At 36.8% G+C, this 22,101-nt stretch overlaps 1 protein-coding gene across 5 annotated transcripts; it reads left to right on the top strand.

The window, feature by feature from the left end:
• The first annotated feature begins 3,177 nt into the window (after positions 1 to 3,177).
• Positions 3,178 to 20,202, top strand: ZNF658 (zinc finger protein 658). Of its 5 annotated transcripts, none has more exons than XM_043567354.1 (6): positions 3,186 to 3,372; positions 5,631 to 5,729; positions 5,901 to 5,959; positions 9,466 to 9,592; positions 9,887 to 9,982; positions 16,394 to 20,202. In XM_043567354.1, exons 3-6 carry the CDS (start codon positions 5,945 to 5,947, stop codon positions 19,285 to 19,287), a joined length of 3,132 nt encoding a protein of 1,043 aa, XP_043423289.1. In that variant the 5' UTR covers positions 3,186 to 3,372; positions 5,631 to 5,729; positions 5,901 to 5,944; the 3' UTR covers positions 19,288 to 20,202. The 5 variants fall into 5 exon arrangements, with proteins under 5 accessions (XP_043423291.1, XP_043423289.1, XP_043423292.1 ...); XM_043567357.1 differs by having other exon boundaries at positions 3,187 to 3,320; XM_043567355.1 differs by having other exon boundaries at positions 3,196 to 3,288.
• Positions 20,203 to 22,101: the final 1,899 nt, after the last annotated feature.

Genomic DNA, 22,101 nt, shown 5'->3' with positions numbered 1-22,101 from the left:
GTGAGTTCGAGCCCCGCGTCAGGCTCTGGGCTGATGGCTCAGAGCCTGGAGCCTGTTTCCGATTCTGTGTCTCCCTCTCTCTCTGCCCCTCTCCCGTTCATGCTCTGTCTCTCTCTGTCCCAAAAATAAATAAACGTTGAAAAAAAAATTAAAAAAAATAAGATATACTTATAGCAATAGGCATATGAAAAGCCCAGTGTCACCTGGTATTACAGAATTGCAAATTATGAGATACTACTACACACCTATGAGAATGGCCAAAATCCAGTGCAGTGACAACACCTAAAGCTGGTGAAGATATGGAGCAAGGGAAACTCTCATTCACTGCTAGTGAGAATGCGAAATGACACATCCACTTTTGGCAGACAGTTTACCAGTTTCCTGTAAATTTAAACACAGTCTCTGCTACACAATCCAGCATTGTTTTACTTGCTATTTCCTCATTGCTTTGAAAAGTTATGTCCATGCAAAAGCCTACACACACACACACACACACACACACACACACAAGCCCTTTTATTTTGTGATTGCAAACACTTGAAAGCAACCAAGATGCTTTTCAGTAAGAGAGTGTATAAACAAACTATGCACATCCATATAATGGAATTTTATTCAGCATTAAAAAATAAATGAGTTATTAAGCCACAAAAAGGGAGAAAGCCTAAATGCATATTCTAACTGAAAAAAAAAAGCCAGTCTAAAATATTTTAACTATATGACATTCTGGAAAAGGCAAAACTATTGAGATAATGAAAAGAAAAATGGCTGCCAGGAGTTCAAGAGGGAAAAGCCAAAGGGGAGAGGTTGAATAGACACAGAACAGGTTTTCCAGGCCAGTGAAACTGTTCTTTATGTTTTAGGGCAGTGAGACTGTTGTTCTCTATGATAATGTAATAATGGGTATTACAGTAGATGAGATTATTCATGTAGCAAAACCCATAGAACCATACAACACAAAGATTGACTGCCAATGTCAACTATGGATTTTAGGTAGTAATAATATATCACTCATTAATTGTAGAAAATGTACCACACTAATGTAAGATGTTAATAATAGAGGATACTATGTGTGGGGTATATGGGAACTCTACTTTCTTCTCAATTATTTTGTAAACCTAAAAATACTCTTTAAAAGTCTACAAATAATTTGTTTTTGTGTCCTTAGGTCTCTAATTTGTTAGAGTCTGATGTGTGCATGCATTAATTTTGAAAGAAAGTTTACTTGTGGAAATGCAAAATTGATAAAATTAATTTTCTTACTGTGGGTTATATATATTTTCATGTATTGTGTAATTTTAAACAGCTAGCTTACCCACCTCCACCCCCCAGATAAATCCTGCCAAAATATGACTTTCTTTTTTTGTTAATGCTTGCCCCGTTTTCTGGTATTTGTTCTATTGCACAGCAGTATTCATAAGAGATACTTGTGTATACCCTTGAAACTTTATTTTAAAAGATATACTTCTGGGGGCACCTGGGTGGCCGAGTCAGTTAAGCATCTGATTTCAGCTAGGTCACAATCTCATTTTTGGTAGGTTCAAGGCCCATGTAGGGCTCTATACTGACAGTGCAGAGCCTGTGTGGGATTCTCTCTCTCTTCCTCCCTCTCTGCCCCTCCCTAACTTGAGCTTTCTCTCTCTTTCTTTTTTTTTTTTTTTAATTTTTTTTTTTTAACGTTTATTTATTTTTGAGACAGAGAGAGACAGAGCATGAATGGGGGAGGGACAGAGAGAGAGGGAGACACAGAATCGGAAGCAGGCTCCAGGCTCTGAGCCATCAGCCCAGAGCCCGATGCAGGGCTCGAACTCACAGACCGAGAGATCGTGACCTGAGCTGAAGTCGGTCTCTCTCTTTCAAAATAAATAAATAGACTTAAAAAAAAAAAGATATACTTCTGGAGGGGAAGTAAGCTCTCTTTAACCCTCCTCCCACCACCAACTCATCGTCCCTGCTCCCATTTTTACTGTGTATTAAAAATAAATTCAAACATTCTAGATATAGTAAAATGAGCATCGTATGCACATATTACAGATTTAACAATTCTTAACTTTGCCATATTTTCTTTTCTGTTTTGCTGCATTTTAGAAAGTAAATTATAAATATATGATTTAATAATTGAATTTTTTTTTTATGTTTCAAGTTTCTATTTAAATTCCAGTTAGTGAACATTTAGTGCAATACTTTCAGGAGTAGAATATAGTGATTCACCACCCACACACAACACCCAGTGCTCACCACAACAGATGCCTTCCGCAACACTCATCACCCATCCTGCCCATCCTCTGCCCACCTCTCCTCCCAGTACTCCCAGCACCCGCCAGTCCCCACAGTCAAGAGTGTCTCAGGGCCCCTGGGTGGCTCAGTCGATTAAGCATCTATTGATTACGCTCAGGTCATGATCCCAGGGTCATGCTCTCTCCTGCTCTGTCTCAAAATAAATAAGTAAAACTTAAAAAAAAAACAAGTCTCCCATGGTGAACCCCATCGCCCTTCTTATCTTTTCTTCCCCTATGTACATCTGTTCTGCCCCTCAAACTCCACATTTCTTTAAGTATCTTTAAAAATAAGAACAATTTCCTACATTGTACAAATAATCACACTAACCAAAGTAATGGTAATTTTCCTTTATATTTCTAGTATCTAGGCTATATTCATGTTTCTCCAATTGTAGTCTCTTGTAGCTGTTTTTTTCCAACTAGAATCCAACTGAGAACGATGCTTTGCAATATGTTGTCATGTCATAAAGTTAAAGTCTAATCCACGTATCTGGAGACTTAGGAAAAGTCTTCAAGGGTCAAGTTCAGTTGTCATGTCCCAAGGCGCTAATTGCGGGGGGGGGGGGGGGGGGAGGGATGGGGGGAAAGCTTCTAACATTACTTCCTGCAGTTTCCAAGTTTTGTGGGAAATGTAGTCTTTTTTTAATGTTTATTTATTTTTGAGAGAGAGGGAGAGTGTGTGAGCCTGGGAGAGGCAGAGAGAGGGGGAGGGAGACAGAGGATTTGAAGCTGGCTCTGTGCTAAAAGCGGGGGGGGGGGGGGGGGGGGGGGGGGTGGCGGGAGTCGTACTGGACCGCAGGAAGGGTGAGATCACGACCTGAGCCAAAGTGGGATACTTAACCTACTGCGTCACCCAGGCCCCCTGGGAAATGTAGTTTTAAACGTCACGGGCCTACCGCGCAGCACTCTGGGAATCCAGCTTGGGGGCTCATTCTGCGCAAGTGCACATCCAACCCTATCTCTTTCCGCGGGCCTTCTCTGCCTGGAGAGGACACGATCTCGGCTTCCTTGGGTCTGTGGGGGAATAGAGGCTGCGCGCCGGGGGTGAGAGCACTGGGGACACGGCTTCGAGAAGTGTGGGGCTCTGCCAGGTCGGGTAGGTTTGTGTGCGGCGAAAGCCAGGGGGAAGTTCGAGGAAGCTCCCGGCAGATTCTCCCCTCCTCCAGCCTCTGTGCATGTGCGGGGGGGAGGGGTGGGGTTGGTTCCCACCTACTTCTGCGGAGCAGGTGGGACTGAGTCCCCTGTCTGGAGAAGGTACTTCCTGTGGGCTCTGGGTGCTGGGACTGTGGGCAGTGGAAAGGGAATCCGCCTTTATGATGTTTTCGATGAACACGAGGCTACCAACAGTAGCTTGTGCATTAGTCTGAGAATTAAGTGTGTAAGTTGCTGTCACAAGATGCTTTGTTCCCTTTGGTATTTTATTTAAGCCTCACAATTGCCTTTAACATTCCATGTTAAAAAGTGAAAGGAACTTACTGGGGACGGAATGATATACCTGAGGGCACGGCTGGTAGGTGAGAGAGGCTGGAATAAATACAAGTAGATTTTACTCCCTACTTCTTACTCTTTCCAATATCCATTCTGCCCCAAACCCAGAGGTGAAACCTCTGGAGCTCTTAGCAGAGTCTCCAAATTTTCAGAGGAGATATGATTGTGAAGTGAATATGGACAGAACCTCACAATGTGGTAAATATTTCCTGGGATTTGTGGATTCTTTTTAGAGCCGCTCCTTCAGACAGAGACTCTTGAACCTTCCTGCGCTAACCTATCTCCATCCTCAGAGGCACATTCTGATAATCTAACGCAGTGCTGGCCAGTAGAAAGATAACACAAACCAAACATAATTTAAAAATTTTCAGTAGCGACAGTGAAAAGATTAAAGAGGTGGGGCGCCTGGGTGGCGCAGTCGGTTAAGCGTCCGACTTCAGCCAGTTCACGATCTCAAGGTCCGTGAGTTCGAGCCCCGCCTCAGGCTCTGGGCTGATGGCTCAGAGCCTGGAGCCTGTTTCAGATTGTGTGTCTCCCTCTCTCTCTGCCCCTCCCCTGTTCATGCTCTGTCTCTCTCTGTCCCAAAAATAAATAAACGTTGAAAAAAAAATTAAAAAAAAAAAAAGAAAAGATTAAAGAGGTGAAATTTGTTTTACTGATGTGTTTAACTCAGTATATCCAAATTACTATTTTGATTTGTGAGTAGGCACACTTCAGGTGCAGTAGTTGCATGCAACTAATGACTACATTACTGGATTTGAAGTGAATTCCAAAGTCACATTTAGAGTGTTAAATGGAGATTTCAAATGCAGTAAATTTGTTTCTCAGACCTGGATCCCAGCCCCTCTGGAGGAAAGTAGGTCTTAAGATAGGAAAATGAGAGCCCTAGAAACCATTGTCAGCTCTTCTGACAGATCCTTCATTGGAGTTTCAGAACAGAGGCAGAAGGTTCAGGAAAGGCACAGGTCCTGATTTTCTATACCAGAAGCAGTTCTTGATCCCTGTACAGCATGAGTGATGTATATTCAGGAGTATTTTCATGAATTGTGTAATTTTAAACAGCTAGCTTACCCCACCTCCACCGCCCCCCCCCCCAATAAATCCTGCCAAAATATGACTCTTGGTAATGTCATCACACCCCTGAAGCCATCACAGACTGGACAGTGGCACTGGACCTCCTTGCAGAAGGTGGTAACTTGAGGTTGAGAGGGGTGGGTTACTGTCATGCTGCACAGGAACAGGCACATCACTGGATGGCTGGTGAGGACATGATGCCCAGGGATGATATAACCAGTCAGAACTGGTGAAATCTTACACAGCACCCAGTTTCCTTCATTCTCCCCTCTTTCCAGATTCTGAGCTGCCCTCACTCTATGTCCATCAGCACATATGGCATCTAGTTATGCGATGCTCCCTCTTTCCTGAATGTAGGTAATAATAAAAGGAGAGTAGAAGAAAGGCTTTCTATATTGGACACTTTGGAAGCCCAAAATATTGGGCCTGAAAGAATGATTTCTGTAAAGACACCCAAGGCAGAATCAAGAACTAAGCACAGTACTGTTTACTTAAATAGATAAGTACTATAGGCATCTTATTAAAAAATATGTCTTATAAGTTGCAACCAAGTTAGAACAAAAAGTTAGAAAATATATTTCTTGCATAAAGCATCCCATCTTTATTTTGGAGTTTTCTGGGGAAGTTCTAACTCAAGGTATAAAGACAACACAAACTTGATTAACAATCACATCTAAGTAATTTTTTTAACAGTTTAAATGAAGGTAGAAGGTTTTACCTTTGTATGCCTGAATTTGTTTAACCAATCTCCTTTTGTTTTATTTTGTGTTTTTTGTTGTTGTTCTTAATTAGAAGGGGACATAAATTGTTAATTCATCGACTTTTGAGTTACACAGCAGTGAAAAGACAAGTTTAAGCCGACATAATCATATTGGAGATGCACTTGTTCAGGTACTGCCTCTGTGTGGTCCCTCCTGTTCCTTCTCAAGAATGTCAAAGGGACATTCTTCTATAGGGAAACCTTTTTTTCTAGCTGGTGTTATGGAAATTTTTAGGCAAATGAAAATAGTTGTAAGGCAGACCAGGTGTCTCATAACTCTATTTTTCTTTCCTCTTCCTCAGGAGAACCTTTTCATTTCTTTACATTCTTCAAGGAGCAGCAGAAAATGAACATAGCTCAGGTGAGTTCTGTTTTAATAATCTGTTTGTTTTACAGTAGATTTTATAAGGGCTTAGGTGTCTATTCACATGGAAAAGTAAAAATAGAAATGGATCAGATGCCTTCATAGGTGCAGATACAGATGAAAAGCAGAGCAAAGGTAGCCTGTGGATATATGTAGATGCTCTTGTATTACAATTTTATCAAATTGGAGCTCTAAATCTATTTTTGAATTTTTGGTAGCCATGTCAGAGTGTTAGACAAACAATGCTTTTATTTTTTTTTATTTTATTTAAAAGAAAATTTTTTTTTCAACGTTTATTTATTTTGGGGACAGAGAGAGACAGAGCATGAACGGGGGAGGGGCAGAGAGAGGGAGACACAGAATTGGAAACAGGCTCCAGGCTCCGAGCCATCAGCCCAGAGCCTGACATGGGGCTCGAACTCACGGACCGCGAGATCGTGACCTGGCTGAAGTCGGACGCTTAACCGACTGCGCCACCCAGGCGCCCCTTGTTTACTAATATTTTTGTTGCAAATTGGACATTTTAAATAAAATAATGTGACAACTCTAGAATTTCTCCTCTTCATAGGGGTCATTGTCAAAATTTATTTTGTTCAGTGACTTTTTAAAAAATTCTGTAGAGCCTGTGTTTCTTGTCATCTGAGGTAGCTAAAGTTGTCTATAGAAATTTCTTTAAATGCCTAGAACCAGTAAATTTTCCAGTCTTTGCTAAGGAGATCTGTGCATGTTTGGGAATTCCTTCTACAGTCAGACAGGCAGTTAATAACTCTGCATTAGCCTACACTTCTTCTAATGCCAAACTCAGAGTCACCTAGAATTGACAGCTTAAACCCTTCTCACATCTTTCCTGAGCATACTCACAGCCTTGGGTGTATGCACAGCTCTGTGCAAGTATATGACCTCCTAGATTTCAGGAATATATCAGAGCTTTTCAAAACATTTATGGACATCTCATTATCCAGCTTTTCCTTTCAAGCTTCTTAGTTAAGCCATTAATTGCCCCAGCTGTTATCTACCACCTCAGATAGCCATTAAGTTAAACAAATGCCTTTAGTTGTTGTTGTATTTAATGTTTATTTATCTTGAGAGAGAGAAAGCATGTGCATGTGGGAGGAGCAGGGAGAGAGGTAAAGAGAGAATTCCAAGCAGGCACCATGCTGTTCGCACAGAGCCATTACAGAGCTCAATCCCACAAACTGTGAGATCATGACCTGAGCCGATACCAAGAGTCGGACACTTAACCGACTGAGCCACCCAGGTGCCCTGCCTTTAGTTGTTTTTGACAAATGCCTGTGAGAATAAGGCTTTTCCTGCTCTGAGCTAGCTCAAATAAAGGCATCCTGATAACCAGGGTCTTTTAGGAAACCACCAAAGAGGTCAAATAATGACAGTTTTCTGTGAATGAGGCTTTGATGGATCTCCAGCCCAGTTCTGCTGTTGTTGTGGTTGCCAGGCTTCTGGTTGCAGACCATTGGTTCTCAAACTACTGCAGAGTTGGGAGAGAGAGGGATGGGAACAGGGTAAGTTAAAAGGATATGGATCAGCATCCTTACTATGATTCCGCTGGTTTTTTTAATGTTTTGAAGATAGCCTTTGTTAATTTCTATAATTTTGCCAGTTTTTTCATTGTTATTTATGGGCAAGAGAAATTTCTTAGATCCTTACTTCAATATTTATATTACGTCACTTGTTAGCTTATTTTTTTTTAATCCAAGTGATTTCATTATGTCAGATAGTAAAGAGATTGGCAAAATGAAAGCAATGCCACTTTTCTCACTAATTTTTTAGTTTTGGAGGATATAATTAAAAATTTTTTTAGATTAAATTTTATGAGGGGTATTCCTGTTCTTTTGTTTGTTTTAGTTACCAGCTACTGAGTTTCACACACAGGAGGTACTCACTTAGTAATACCGAAGACATGAATGAACAAATAATTGGATACATAACACTGGGGGAAAAAACTTGCTTCTATCCTATTATTTCTTAGTCTTTTTCTTTTTCTTTCCTATTTATAATCGTGATAAGAACATTTACATGAGATCTACTCTCTTAGCACATTTTTTATGTGTATAGTACAATACTGTTAATATAGGTGAGCTACACAGCAGATCTCTAGAACTTAATGATTTTGCATAACTGAAACTTTTTACCAGTTGAACAGCAACTCCCCAATTTCCCCTCCTCCCAGCCCCTTTGAAGTGCTTTGTTGTGGAAATTTTCCCTTTTCTCATTTTCTAAGATTCTACCCTTTCCTGACTCTTACTACTTTTCAGAAAAACTTTTTATTTAGCTTTGTGGCCTATACTTTATTTGCCACCCTCTTTAATATTCAGGCTTCCTCAAATACTGTTTGGTATTTTTCTTTCCTCAGTCCCATATAGGATGCATAGCAAGCATATAGCTCAAATTGTTGTCTGTTTGCCTCTTAAAATTTTAGGTACAACCCAAATTGCTAATAAGTCCTAACTTCTTGCCATCATTTTAGACCTCGCTTCTGTGTTCTAAAACCATGTGTATACTAGTTTAAGAGATAGGTCCAGTTTTATGTTCACAGACCCTTCAAGATCTGTTCACTAAAACTTCTAACATTTATTTTCCTTTTGTTTTCTAAATGTCAGTGTTTAGCATCAACATTCCAGAAACTGCTCGTACAGTTAGACTAGGTGGTTGCACAAGAAGGTAGTTATCAAATTGGTTGTTGCTGCTGCCCTGTGATTATATCCCTATCATTATATTCATTGTTGTTACTTCAGTTAAAATAATGTTCTCTTATATTGCTCTCCATGGTTCCAACTCCCTGGTAACTTGTTCTTTGCTCTTCATGAACTCTAGATTTATGTTATCTTTTAAAATTTTTTTTTTTTAACGTTTATTTATTTTTGGGACAGAGAGAGACAGAGCATGAACAGGGGAGGGGCAGAGAGAGAGGGAGACACACAATCTGAAACAGGCTCCAGGCTCCGAGCCATCAGCCCAGAGCCTGACGCGGGGCTCGAACTCACGGACCGCGAGATCGTGACCTGAGCTGAAGTCGGACGCTTAACCGACTGAGCCACCCAGGCGCCCCTAGATTTATGTTATCTTTATGTATTTATTTATACCTAAGTTTGATTGTGTAAAATATTTTCACAGCTTACATGTTATCTCTTCTTTGTCTCTCATTATTTACAATGATCATGCCTGAAGAGGGAATGAACATCTTAGAATTCTCTAAATACCCACGGTAATCACTTGGGATGTAGAGGAAGAATTGTAGGAAGCCTCTATACATTGAATTTTTTTGTCTTAAAAAAATCTCTGGTTTATAAACAGATATAAATGAATTATAGTAAGTTAAAAATCTTGATAACTGAATAACTCCACAAAGACAAAATTAGGTCAGAAATAGATGCCTTTTAAACCATTTGTTTTAAAGCTTAAAAGTAAACAGGAAAAATAGTAATTCTCAAAGATACTTTCTTTTCACTTAATTCTGAATCCGTGAATAAAATGTATTGTCACAGGAGTCTGTGTCATTCGAAGACGTGGTTGTCGAATTTACCCAGGATGAATGGCAGTACATGAGCCCTGCTCAGAGGACACTGTACAGAGATGTGATGCTGGAGAACTATAGCCACCTCATCTCAGTGGGTAAGCATACCTTAGTATGTGACTTCCTCTAGGTTACATTTACTTTTTTTTAAAGTTAACAAAACACATGGACTCTTTGTAGAGATTAATGTTGTACAGGCTTTTGAGTAAGGGGTCCAAGATAACTGAAACCTTTAAGGAAACAGAAACAATGTTTATGTTACTACTTTCCATGGAAAACTTCAGTTGAGCACATTATTTTGCTTCTCTTGCTGCTGTTAACTTTCTACACCTTTGGAAACCAAAAAGCCAATGGATCTGGTCTATATATACCCTCAATTGTCATGTTTACAGGGTATTGCTTGACCAAACCCAAAATGATCTTCAGGTTGGAGCAAGAAGAAGAGCCCTGGTCCTTAGAGGAAGAATTCCTAAACCAGAGGTACCCAGGTGGGTGAGCACTGACAAAAGGAAACACTTGGGGTAGTTCAACTTAGGGGAATACCTTCGAAAGTTTGTTTTATCCTTTTAAACAGCTCTATTGAGATAGTTTTACATATTGGACAATCCACCCATTTAAAGAGTACAATTCGGTAGCTGTTCGTATATTCACAGATACGTGTAAACATAACCACATTCCCATTTTCATCACCTCAAAAAGAAACCTTATACCCTTTAGCTATTGTCTCCCTTCCTCCTGTCCCCTACAGCCTTAGCAATCACTGATCTACTTTCTGTCTCTATAGATATGCCTATTACATTTCATGTAAATGGAATCACACATTATGTGGTCTTTTATGATTGGTTTCTTTCACATAGGATTACAAGATTCATGTGTATCAATATTTCATCCTTTGACAAAATAAGGTCTCCTTGTTTGTTCATTCTTCAGTCGTTAGATGTTTGGGATTCTACCTTTTGGCCATTATTGAATAATGCTAATAGAAACATTCATTTACAAGTTTTTGCATGGATTTATGCTTTTTTTTGACATGTGTTTTTATTTATTGAGTTATACTTAAGAATGGAATCACTGGGTTTTATGGTAACTATTTCAGGAACCTCCCGACTATTTTTCACAGTGCCTGCACCATTTTTCATTCCTAATGACAGCATATGAGGGTTCTGATTTTTCCACATCTTCACCAACAATTGTTATTATCTGACTTGTAGCCATCCTAGTAAAAGAGAAGTGATGTATTAGTGAAGTTTTGATTTGCATTTCTGTATTAGTCATCTGGCCTGGCATAATAAAATACCATAGTCTGGGTGATTTAAACGACAGAAATTTTTCATAGTTCTGGAGGCTGGAAGTCCAACATCAAGGTGCCAGCATAGTTAATTTCAGTGAGGCATCTTCCTGGCTTGCAGATGACTGACTTTTGACTATGCCTTCATATGGCCTTTCCCGTGTACTTGCATGGAGAGAAAGAGAGCTGTGATGTCTCTTCCTATTCTTATAAGGACACCAACCCTATAAGAGTTGGAGCTCTACCATTATGACTTCATTTAGCCTTAATTATTTCTCCAAAGGCCTTATCACCAAATTACATTGAGGGTGAGGGCTTCAACATATGAATTGCAATTCAGTCTATGACAATTTACCTGTTCACTAGTGATGTCAAGCATTTTTTCACGTGCTTGTTAGTATTTGTACAAACTAATAAACAATTTCAAGAATTTCAAAAATTATAGTTTCAATATAACTCTTAGAGCAAAAAGGTAAAATCATCCTGAGCATGTTTACTGAAAGTTTTTGTTGTGAAACTATTAAAACAGATTGTGTAACATAAAAATTGACATAATTTTTGGACCATGCATGTTTCCCAGTCACTAAATATAAATTATTTGATCATATTAGTTAGCTAAAAAAGATATTCCTAAATAAGTATCTTTGAAAGATTTTAATAAAAGGATAGTAAAGTTATTAAGTCAAAAATAAAATAGTATAGGGTTTCATGTTCTCATTCAGGTTTGAATTTAGGCAATAAATGCATAACTTAAAAAAAACGCCCTCTAGTCAAGAGCACAAGTTATGCATTTGAATGACTACACCAAACAATATCATACCAATTATCATAAAACACAAAATAATGGAGTACTAAGAATTTAAAATTCACCAGGATTAGGAGGTAATAATGTACTTTATCTGATTATATTAGACATGCTATGAACATTAAATAAGTATGCCTATATAAACGTAGATGATATTTATATTAAAGGGAACCATATATTTGTACATGTATCCTAAAATCAAAGAACAAGCCTTTCAAGTTCCCATGGATTTATTATAAGATAGTGAAATGCAATATTAGTCTAAAAAAGAAAACCTCAATAAATCCAAATTAGAATCCCATAAATAGTAATCTGAACATATTTTGATAAATCTAGAAATTAATGATAACATGAGTAAAAAAATCTATTGATATGGATATTTCAAAGATTACCTCTTTTAAACAACATATAAATACAAAAGGATATCAAATCCAAAATTGCATGACATTTATAAAAATAAATGTGCATATTATTAACATTAGGATATGTGTAAGTTAATGAACAGAGGTAAATTGGTAGTCTCCTAGTAATAAATTAAGCAAGAACAATAACAAAAATGTACTAATACAAGCAGAATTTAAAAGTGAAATTAAAAATTAATAAACTGGAAGATTGAGAAATTGTCGTATGTTTCTTAGAATAAAAAACAGTAAAATGAATGAAATTTGAGCTAACCCTAACAAAAACAAAAGAAAAGAAACACTTATGTGATAAATTCAAGATTGTAAAATTTAATGCAATATCAAAGCAAATCTTATTCATAGAAGTGATGTGATAGGATTTGCTCTGTTAGATATGTAAAGCTGTGAGAGTTAAGTAGTATGAAACTGGAGGTGGGATAGTTTAATATAATAGTGAAACAGAAAAGAAGGGTCAAGAAAAACACATATGCTTTATAGATAATTGGTCTTTGACAGGTGGTTCTATTCCCACAGATCAGTGGAGAAAGAATGTTGAGGTAATCTTTTGGATCTACATGAAAAATGGGATTCAGGTAGCTTAAAGTCCTGATTTTCAAAGCAAAACTAGAAATATTCTATATGATAATGAGAATGTGTTTATGACTCTGCTTAGGGAAGAAATTAATAAGATATAAAAAGTATTAACTGGGGGAAAGATGGAGTAATGTATTTTGTTTTACTCTGCCCACTAAGTACAGCAAAATGTATACGTGTGTGTGTATGTGTGTGTGTGTGTACAGACATAAACATAGACCTATATATATGTATATGTATATGCATATTATATATAAAAGTATATATATATATAGATATATATATATATTTGTGTGTTTAGAGAGAGAGAGGGAGAAAGACAGAGACAGAGAGAGAGGGAGAGAGGGGAAATGTAACATTCTGATAGATAACAAAACAATGAAGGTGAACTAGGGGCCTTGGCACTTGATAAAATACAGGGTGGTTAGTGTTAGGAAAATGCTGGTAGGGACCCTGATCTCTTACCCTTCTCCACTGTTAATAGAACAGCCCACTCCTCCAACTCCCAAAGGTGTCTGTGGAAGTTTAGTCCACACTTGGCAGTAGTGAAGCTGCAACCCATTTCTTTTGTTGGCATGATTTCAGAAGAGGTTGGTTAATACTGAACATTAATTTTGATAAGTCCTATTTATTAATTTTTTCTTAAGGATCATGCATTTATTGTGCTGTCTAGAAGTATCAAAACTCAAAGTAACACAGATTTATTCATGTTTTCTTCTAGAAATTTTTAAATTTCACATTTTATATTTTATGATCCACTTGGTAGTTTTCATAGACAGGATGAGTTATGTGTTAAGTTTAAATTTTGAAAAGGGGAGTCTAGTTATTCTAGCACCATTTTATTGAAAAAATTATCATTTCCTATTGAATAGCATTTCCATTGTTCTTAGAAAATGGATGAACATATATTTTGTATATGGTACATAAGTATAAATATATGTGTATATTTGTACTTTTATTCTGTACATTTAAGAGTGTATATTTCTGTGGTATCTCTATTCTTTTTTATTTATCTACATATTTATCCTTCCCCAGTACCACATTAATTTTATTACTCTAGATTCTTAATTAGACCTTGAAGTCAGGTAATGTGAGTCCACCAATTTTCTTCTGTATAAATTTTAAAATGATCTTCTTGATATTTACAAAAAGCATGCCAGCTATTCAACTGGGATTGTATTGAATTTATAGATCAAAAGAGGATTGATATCTTAACAATATAGATTCTTCCAATCAATAAAGAACATATACATATCCTTTTATTTATGGTTTCTTTGATTCTTTTTATCAGTAGTTTTCAGCAGATACCAAGTATTTTGTTCTTTGTTTTTTCAGCACTATGGTAAATCATATTCCTTGTCAGATTTAAAATTCCAGTGATAATTGCTTGTATATGATTGGCTTTTGTATATTGGCTTTGCATTTTGCCTTGCTGAAAACAGTTATTAGTTAAGGAGCTCTTTTGAAGATCTTCTTGGGGCTCTCTGGGTAGACTTACTGTGTATCGTTTATTTCTATTCTTGCTTTATTGCATTGGTTGGAACTTCCACAGTCTGGAATAGAAGTGCTGAGGGTAGACAGCCTTGTCTTTTTCCAATCTTAGTATTCAGTCTCTTATTCTTAAGTAAGTCTCTTATTCTTAAGTATGATATTAGCTACAGGCTTTCTGTATATTCCCTTTATAATAGGTTAATGGATGGAATTTGAATTTTGTAAAATATTTTTTCCCTTAAATGATGTGATTTGTCTTCATTCTTTAGATGATTAAGATGATGGATTACATTGATTGACTTTTAAATATTGCAATAGTTTGTATTCTTGGGATGAACCCCCACTTGATCCTGATAAATCATTTCTTTTCATATATAGTTCTTTTTGATGCTTTTTTTTGAGGATTTTTACATTTATGTCATGAGGGATATTGGTCTGTAGGTTTCTTTTCTTGTGTTTTCTAGAAGAAATTATGTAAAATTGGTATTTTATTATTATTATTATTATTATTTTTAATGTTTGGCAGAGTTCACTAGTTACTACCATCTGACCCTGGAGCAGTTTCTTGGAACTACATCTTTGTCGATCACATATTCAGTTTCTCAGATGCTGACCTATTGTGTTACCTCTTCCTTCATGAGTTAATTTGGTAGTTTTTTCAAATGAAATTTGTCCATTTCACTTAAATTGTCAAACTTATGGGGATAGAGCTTCCCCTAATATTCTTTTACTGTCTTTTTAGTATCGTATCAGTATTTATGTCCCCTCTTGCATTTTTTTCTGTTATTAATACTGTGTGTCTTCTCTTTTTTCTTCTTGGTTTTAGCACTTAAAAAAAATCTTCAATGAACTAAGCTTTGGTTTCATTTTTTTCTCTGCTTTCCATTTTCATTTTCATTGTCATCTTTAGTCTTTATTATTTTCTTTTTTCTTTCTTTAGATTTAATTTGTTCTCTTTGTCAAGTTTGTTAAAGTAGAAGCTTAGGTGACTGATTAGAGGTCTTTCTTTTCTAATATAAAAGATTGTAAGCTATGAATTTATCTCTGAGAACTACTTTAGCTGCATCCCACAAATTTGTATATGTTCTAAACAGTTTTTGTTTTCATTCAATTCTAAATATCTTAATTTCTTGGGAGATTTTCTCTTTGACTAATGGATTAATTGGAAGTATATTAACTTACAAATATTTTGTGTCTCTCCAGGTAACTTTGTGTTAATCATTTCTAGTATAATTTCTCTGTGGCTTGAGATTATACTTTATACAATTTCTGTTCTTTTATATTTGTAAAGATTTTTCTTGTAGTCCATGATGTGGTCTGCCTTGATGAATATTTTATGTATATTTAAGAATAATATGAATTCAGCTATTTTTAAAATGTTCTTGGGTTTTGAGAGTATAGTTATTCCAAATGCTGCTGGATCCCTTCTAGCTATAATATTGTATTCCTGCCTCTTTTCCCTTTTTTCCTTCCCCTACCTGCTGTGTTGCCACAAGTACCCTAAAACAGATTTATTTCTTTTGCAGATTCCATAGAGTAGATAGGAATGTGGTTTTAGGAATAGTTGCGGTAGTGATTGTTGTTACCATCCCTGAATGTCCTATGAATAGAACTTGCTTAGGATTCTTCATGATCTTTCCACTAAGCTCTTGGTTTGGCTCATGGAAAGAAATTTTGCAAGTGTCCAGTCCTTTATACCTGTGGCAATGGAACTTTCATTTCCTGTTAAACCTATCTAGAACCACAGGGAAATATTCCATTTTTGTTAGGCTTGAGTAGGGTGCATATTGTCAAAAAGATTTTCTGTTCTGTTAGACTATCTTTATTTCAGACCTTTGGCCAGAAGGAATAGGGTTTTCTTGTAGCTCTTTTTGTCTGTGTGTTGTTGACTTTGGATTACAGGCTTCTCCAACACTCCAGTACCCCATATAAGAATTATGGGAAACAGAAAAGCCTTGAAATCCTCTGCCATGTCATTTCTTGAGTCCCAAAGTTCCACATTCCATTTTGTAGCATCTTACTTTTTTATTTATTACTGATTGATTTATTGATTTTCCAGGGATATTTTAATTGTAAGAGAGAGGACTTAGGAAGATAGATACTCCATCTTGGCCAGCTCTGGAAATAATACCTGTTTTCTTTAAATAACATGGATGAAGGGAGAGAGAGTATATTTTTTTTTCTCTGTGTGTATGAATTACTAATCTCTGGGAATGTGATCTGTAACAGTAGATTACAATACATAACAAACATATGGGTATAAATTCCTTTCTATAAGAAATGTAAGATACAGAGATGTTTTCGATTTTTCTCATTTTAGGATATCTCAGCATTGATATTCACATTGAGGGGAACCAGGAAAAACAAGAGAAATCTCTGTGGCAAGTAATATTCACTAATAACAAAACATTGAGTAAAGAAGAGCAGAAAGTCTTAGAAAAACCGTTTAATCTGGATATAACTCCAAATTCTTCAGGAAATATGCCTTGTAAATATGACTCATGTAGAATGAATTTGCCAGTTGTTTCTGAATTAATTATTTGTGATAGAAACTATTCAAGAAAGAAGGCTGATTACATGGATGTATGCAAAAAATTGAAGCTTGATACTAAGCATGAGAAAACTTACACTGGAGAGAAGTCTTACAGATATAATAAAAATGTAAAACCTCTCAGTTATTGGAAAAATCATCAGAAACTTCAAACCCTGGAACAATCTTTTGAATGTAATGAATTTGGGAAAATTTTACATGATAAGACTGTTTGTGTTATAGGAGAGGAATCCTATAAGGGTGATGAATTTAGGAAACACTGTGATAACTACATGAGAACTGGCACAAAAGAGAAATGCTTTCATCTTAACGAATGTAGGAAATCCAAAACCACTATTGAGAATTACAATAAAGTTCACATGGCTGTGGCACACTATGAATGTAATGAAAGTGGGAATAACTTCAGCAGTATATCATCTCTCACTCAATCTCAGAGAACTGCTACAGAACAGACTGGTTTTGCAAGCAATAAGTGTGATGAAAACTTGAGCCAGTGCTCGGCCCATATAGTACAAAAAAAGACACAAACTCGAGATGAATTTTGTGTGTATAATGGATGTATAAATACCTTCTACCAGAAATTAGACCTTATAGTATGTCAGAGAACTCACACAGAAGAGGAATTGTACCAGCGTGGTAAATACAGGAGGTCCTTCCATCAGAACTTAGCCCTTAGTGTACATCAGCAAAGTGAAACTGGAGAGAAGTCATTTGAATGTAATAAATGCAAGAAATCCTTTTACCAGAAAGTACAACTCATTCATCATCAGAGGACCCATCCAGGGGAGAGACCTGAGGAATGTGGGGAATCTTTTTGTTCAAATTCACACCCTGTTCATTACCCTGGAACTGATATAGGGGTCAGTCTCTATGAATGTAGTAAATGTGAGAAAACTTTCTGTCAGAAGTTAAACCTCAGTGAAAATCGGACAGTTCACACAAAGGAGAAACCTTATGATAATAGTGGATGTGGGAAATCTTACAAGAAGTCTGCTCTCGTAGTATGCCAAAGAACACACACAGGGATGAAACTCTGTCAAAGTAATGTATATGGAAAAACATTCTCCAAGATGTCACATATCAGAGAACATCAGAGAATTCACACAAGGGAGAAATCCTACAAATGTATTGAATGTGGGAAAGCTTTCTCTAAGACATCACATCTCAGAGCACATCAGAGAATTCACACAGGTGAAAAACCCTACAAATGTGTTGAATGTGGGAAAACTTTCTCTAATAAGACACACCTTAGTGCACATCAGAGAATTCATACCGGGGAGAAACCCTATGAATGTAATGGATGTGGGAAAACTTTTGCTGATAATTCAACCCTCAGAGCACATCAAAGAATTCACACAGGGGAGAAACCCTATGAGTGTAATGAATGTGGGAGGCCTTTTACCCATATATCTGTTCTCAGAGCACATCAGAGAATTCATACCGGTGAGAAACCCTATGAATGTAATGACTGTGGGAGATCTTTTGCCCATAATTCAGCCCTTAGAGCACATCAGAGAATTCACACAGGAGAAAAACCCTATGAGTGTAGTGACTGTGAAAAAACTTTTGCCCATAATTCAGCTCTCAAAGTACATCAGAGAATTCACACAGGAGAGAAACCATATGAATGTGATGAATGTGCAAAAACTTTTGCCCATAATTCAGCCCTCAGAGCACATCAGAAAATGCACACAGGGGAGAAACTCTATGAATGTAATGAATGTGGGAAAACTTTTTCACAGAAGACACACCTCAGTACACATCAGAGAATTCACACAGGTGAGAAACCTTATGAATGTAGTGAATGTGGGAAGACCTTCTCTCAGAAATCATACCTCAGTGGACATGAAAGAATTCACAAAGGGGAAAAACCTTATAAATGTAATGAATGTGGGAAAACATTTGTTTATAAGGCAGCTCTCATTGTCCATCAAAGAATTCACACAGGAGAGAAACCCTATGAATGTAATGAGTGTGGGAAAACTTTCTCCCAAAGGACACACCTCTGTGCACATCAGAGAATCCACACAGGGGAGAAACCTTATGAATGCAATGAATGTGGGAAAACTTTTGCTGATAATTCAGCCCTCAGGACACATCAGAGAATTCACACAGGGGAGAAACCCTATGAGTGTAGTGAATGTGGGAAAACTTTCTCCAAGACATCACACCTCAGAGCACATTTGAGGACTCAAACAGGGGAGAAACCCTATGAATGTAATGAATGTGGGAAAACTTTTTCCCAGAAGTCATATGTTACTGCACATCAGAGAATTCATACAGGTGAGAAACCCTTTGAATGTAATATATGTGGGAAACCTTTTGCCCATAATTCAACTCTCAGAGTACATCAGAGAATTCACACAGGTGTAAAATCCTATGAATGTAATGAATGTGGGAAGACTTTCTCCCAGAAGTCACACCTAAGTGCACACCAGAGAATTCACACAGGGGAGAAACCCTATGAGTGTAATGAATGTGGGAAAGCTTTTGCACAAAATTCAACTCTCCGAGTACACCAGAGAATTCACACAGGAGAGAAACCCTATGAATGTAATGAATGCAGAAAAACTTTTGTCCGTAAGGCAGCTCTTAGAGTACATCACACCAGAATGCACACCAGAGAGGAAACCCTTACATGTAGTGAATTTGGGAAGTCCTAATGGGACTCAGATCTTATTGGATAACATATATTAAAGAAGCTTATGTCACATAGACTGGCAAACTGTTTCCTTTTCCACTGGGCACATACATAGCTTGTCTAATTTAACAATCTGTCCTTCATTCAAGTGATGCTGGTCATGGAATATGACACTATTACATTTAATCTAAGTCTAACCTTCAGAAGTCACCTTACATTCTTTCTGTCCTATATTATACTGTATAGAGATATTTCCAGGGCAGACTTCAGTGCCATGTATTAAATATGGTAGAACATAAGGTGAAAGAAGCCAAATCTGAATAACTGGGTGAAACAACATCTCCACTAACATCTTCACAAGTTGGCTTAAAAGAAAAACATCAAATTGTACTCTGTTGAGCTTTTACAGATTTTGTTCTATTGGTTAAACACACATAGCTTAGATAATTCTGTTATGGTGGGACAAAACCCTATGAATATAAATGTCAGGAAGACCTATAAAATTCAGCCTGTCACTATGTATCAGATTTCATATGAGGAGAAAAGCTGTCAACATCTTGAGGGATCAGAAGCCTTCATTAAAAATTAGAGAAATCTCAGGGAAAAACACAAAAGCCTTTACTAGATGTTAAACATCAAATAATTAAGATTTGACCAAAATCTTATAATTTGATAATTTATATTTTAATGAATATTGAACAGTTGTTTCAGATTTTTTTCCTGAGGAAATGTATCAGTTTCAGAATTGAAGATAAAATCTTCACCTAGAACTGTTGTACCTAAATTTGTAATTTATATGTAACTTCAAGTTTTATAGAAACATATAATAAAATATTCACCTGTACAGAAACTCACTGTGGAATGTGAAGTTTTAAAGATGGAGGAATAACTTAAATTCTGTGTACAACCCCAATAAATGTTTGTGGCTAGTCTCTGAGCTATGTGGTACATCTGTATTAGTTTGTGTAATAATTCATTATTGGTTATGAGTTCTAGTAGAAGACAGCAACCAAACCTCCTCTGGACCTAATCCATTTTCCTTTTTTTTTTTTTTTTTTAATTTTTTTTTCAACGTTTATGTATTTTTGGGACAGAGAGAGACAGAGCATGAACGGGGGAGGGGCAGAGAGAGAAGGAGACACAGAATCGGAAACAGGCTCCAGGCTCTGAGCCGTCAGCCCAGAGCCCGACACGGGGCTCGAACTCACAGACCGCGAGATCGTGACCTGGCTGAAGTCGGACGCTTAACCGACTGCGCCACCCAGGCGCCCCTCCATTTTCCTTTTTGATTTATAATTTATGTTCTTCTGTTGGCTTCCTTCAGCTTGATGCTGTTGATGCTGTGAGATTTTGGCCTGCCTGCTAGTGTGGCCCTGTTTTTCTAGGATATTGGAGATCCATAAGATTTCCTAAGTATCCTCGTGTATCTGGATGGGTGAGTGGGCTGAATGTTGATTCTTACATGGTTTTTTGGCCTTCATTATATCGCACAAGTGGCTTATTTTGCACTGTGTAATTATAAAGGAAATCATCTCCTCATCCCTCTTGTATGCATGTAGCCTGGGCATCTCATGTAGGCTCGTTTTCCAACCTCATAATGTATGCTCACACTGCAGCGTTGCAAACCAGTGTTATTTCTATCCTGCTTGGACAGTAGGTTTTGGAATTGGAATGAAAAAGGCTACTTTCATGTCATAAGTACCACACTGATATTGAAAAACAGACTAACTTGAGAACAGGTATTTTTTTGACAGTGGGTGGTTACCACCCAGCGGCATCACTACCAAAGAAAGCCATTGGATGAAGGCTGTATCATCATAGTACCAGGGCTACTACACCAGCCACTGAATCAGCACTCCTTGTGACAAGGAAGTTCCAGCAGCTAAGAAAATGTTTGCTCTTCCTCAGTCTCTGTGCTCTTCCTCAGTCTCTGACACCTTGATGCAACTTGAGTTATTGCACAATGTTCAAAGGGAAATGAAAGAAAAAAACATCTCTTTCCACATGTCTGATTTTTTCAGAAAACTATGAAAAGGAAATTATCAAATCTTGAATACATTAAAAAAATTAACTTCAGTTTAGAATAGTGTTAGATTTAAATAATTACCAATTCTAGGTCCTATATACTCACCCAATTCCTCTTATTAACATCTTTTATTACTCTGGTATATTTGTCTTAACTAAATAATGACACTGATACATTATTAACTAAACATCATTTTTCAGATTGCACTGTTTTTTCCTAATTTTTTTTAATATTTCAAGATGCCATTCAGGATACCACATTACATTTAATAGTCATGTCTCCTTATCTTCCACTAGTCTGTGACAATTTTTTAGACCTTCCATGTGTCAGTTACCTTGACAGTTTTGAGAAGGACTTGTCAAGTATTTTATAGAATACCTCTCGATTTGGATTTCTTATATCTTTTTTTTTTTTTTAATGATTGCACTGGCACTACAGATTTGTTTTGTGTATTCATTTTATTTTGTAGGAAGATCACAGATAAAATGCTATTCTTACCATATTAATAGTATATGCTATCATCATGAATAATCACTGACAATGCTAAGCTTGATCACCTGGTTTAGGTTGTATCCCTCAAAATTGTGTAGGTGAGCACTATGCTACTTGGTAAAAAATTATTTTATCATTTAGTTTATATTGTACACAAACTAATATCAGAATCCTTTTTATATATTTCTGATTTTAATGTTGGAAACTGTAAATACAGATAGGTAAAAATTATAACACCAAGAATTTAAAAACTTCACACTGATCCAGTATATAGTCCAAAATTTGTGTTTTTAGTGTTTATTGGAATATGAATGAATC

This window comes from Prionailurus bengalensis, chromosome D4 (genome assembly GCF_016509475.1).
Source record: "Prionailurus bengalensis isolate Pbe53 chromosome D4, Fcat_Pben_1.1_paternal_pri, whole genome shotgun sequence".
In the NCBI taxonomy this organism is placed as follows: domain Eukaryota; kingdom Metazoa; phylum Chordata; class Mammalia; order Carnivora; family Felidae; genus Prionailurus; species Prionailurus bengalensis.
This window is presented reverse-complemented; position numbering and strand designations above follow the sequence as displayed.

Excerpts from the sequence above, each read along its gene's own strand:
- ZNF658 (XM_043567356.1), top strand. Across the intron at positions 9,593-9,886 it reads TAGCCACCTCATCTCAGTGG|GGTATTGCTTGACCAAACCC; the intron begins GTAAGCATACCT and ends TCATGTTTACAG. Across the intron at positions 9,983-16,393 it reads CCTAAACCAGAGGTACCCAG|GATATCTCAGCATTGATATT; the intron begins GTGGGTGAGCAC and ends TTCTCATTTTAG.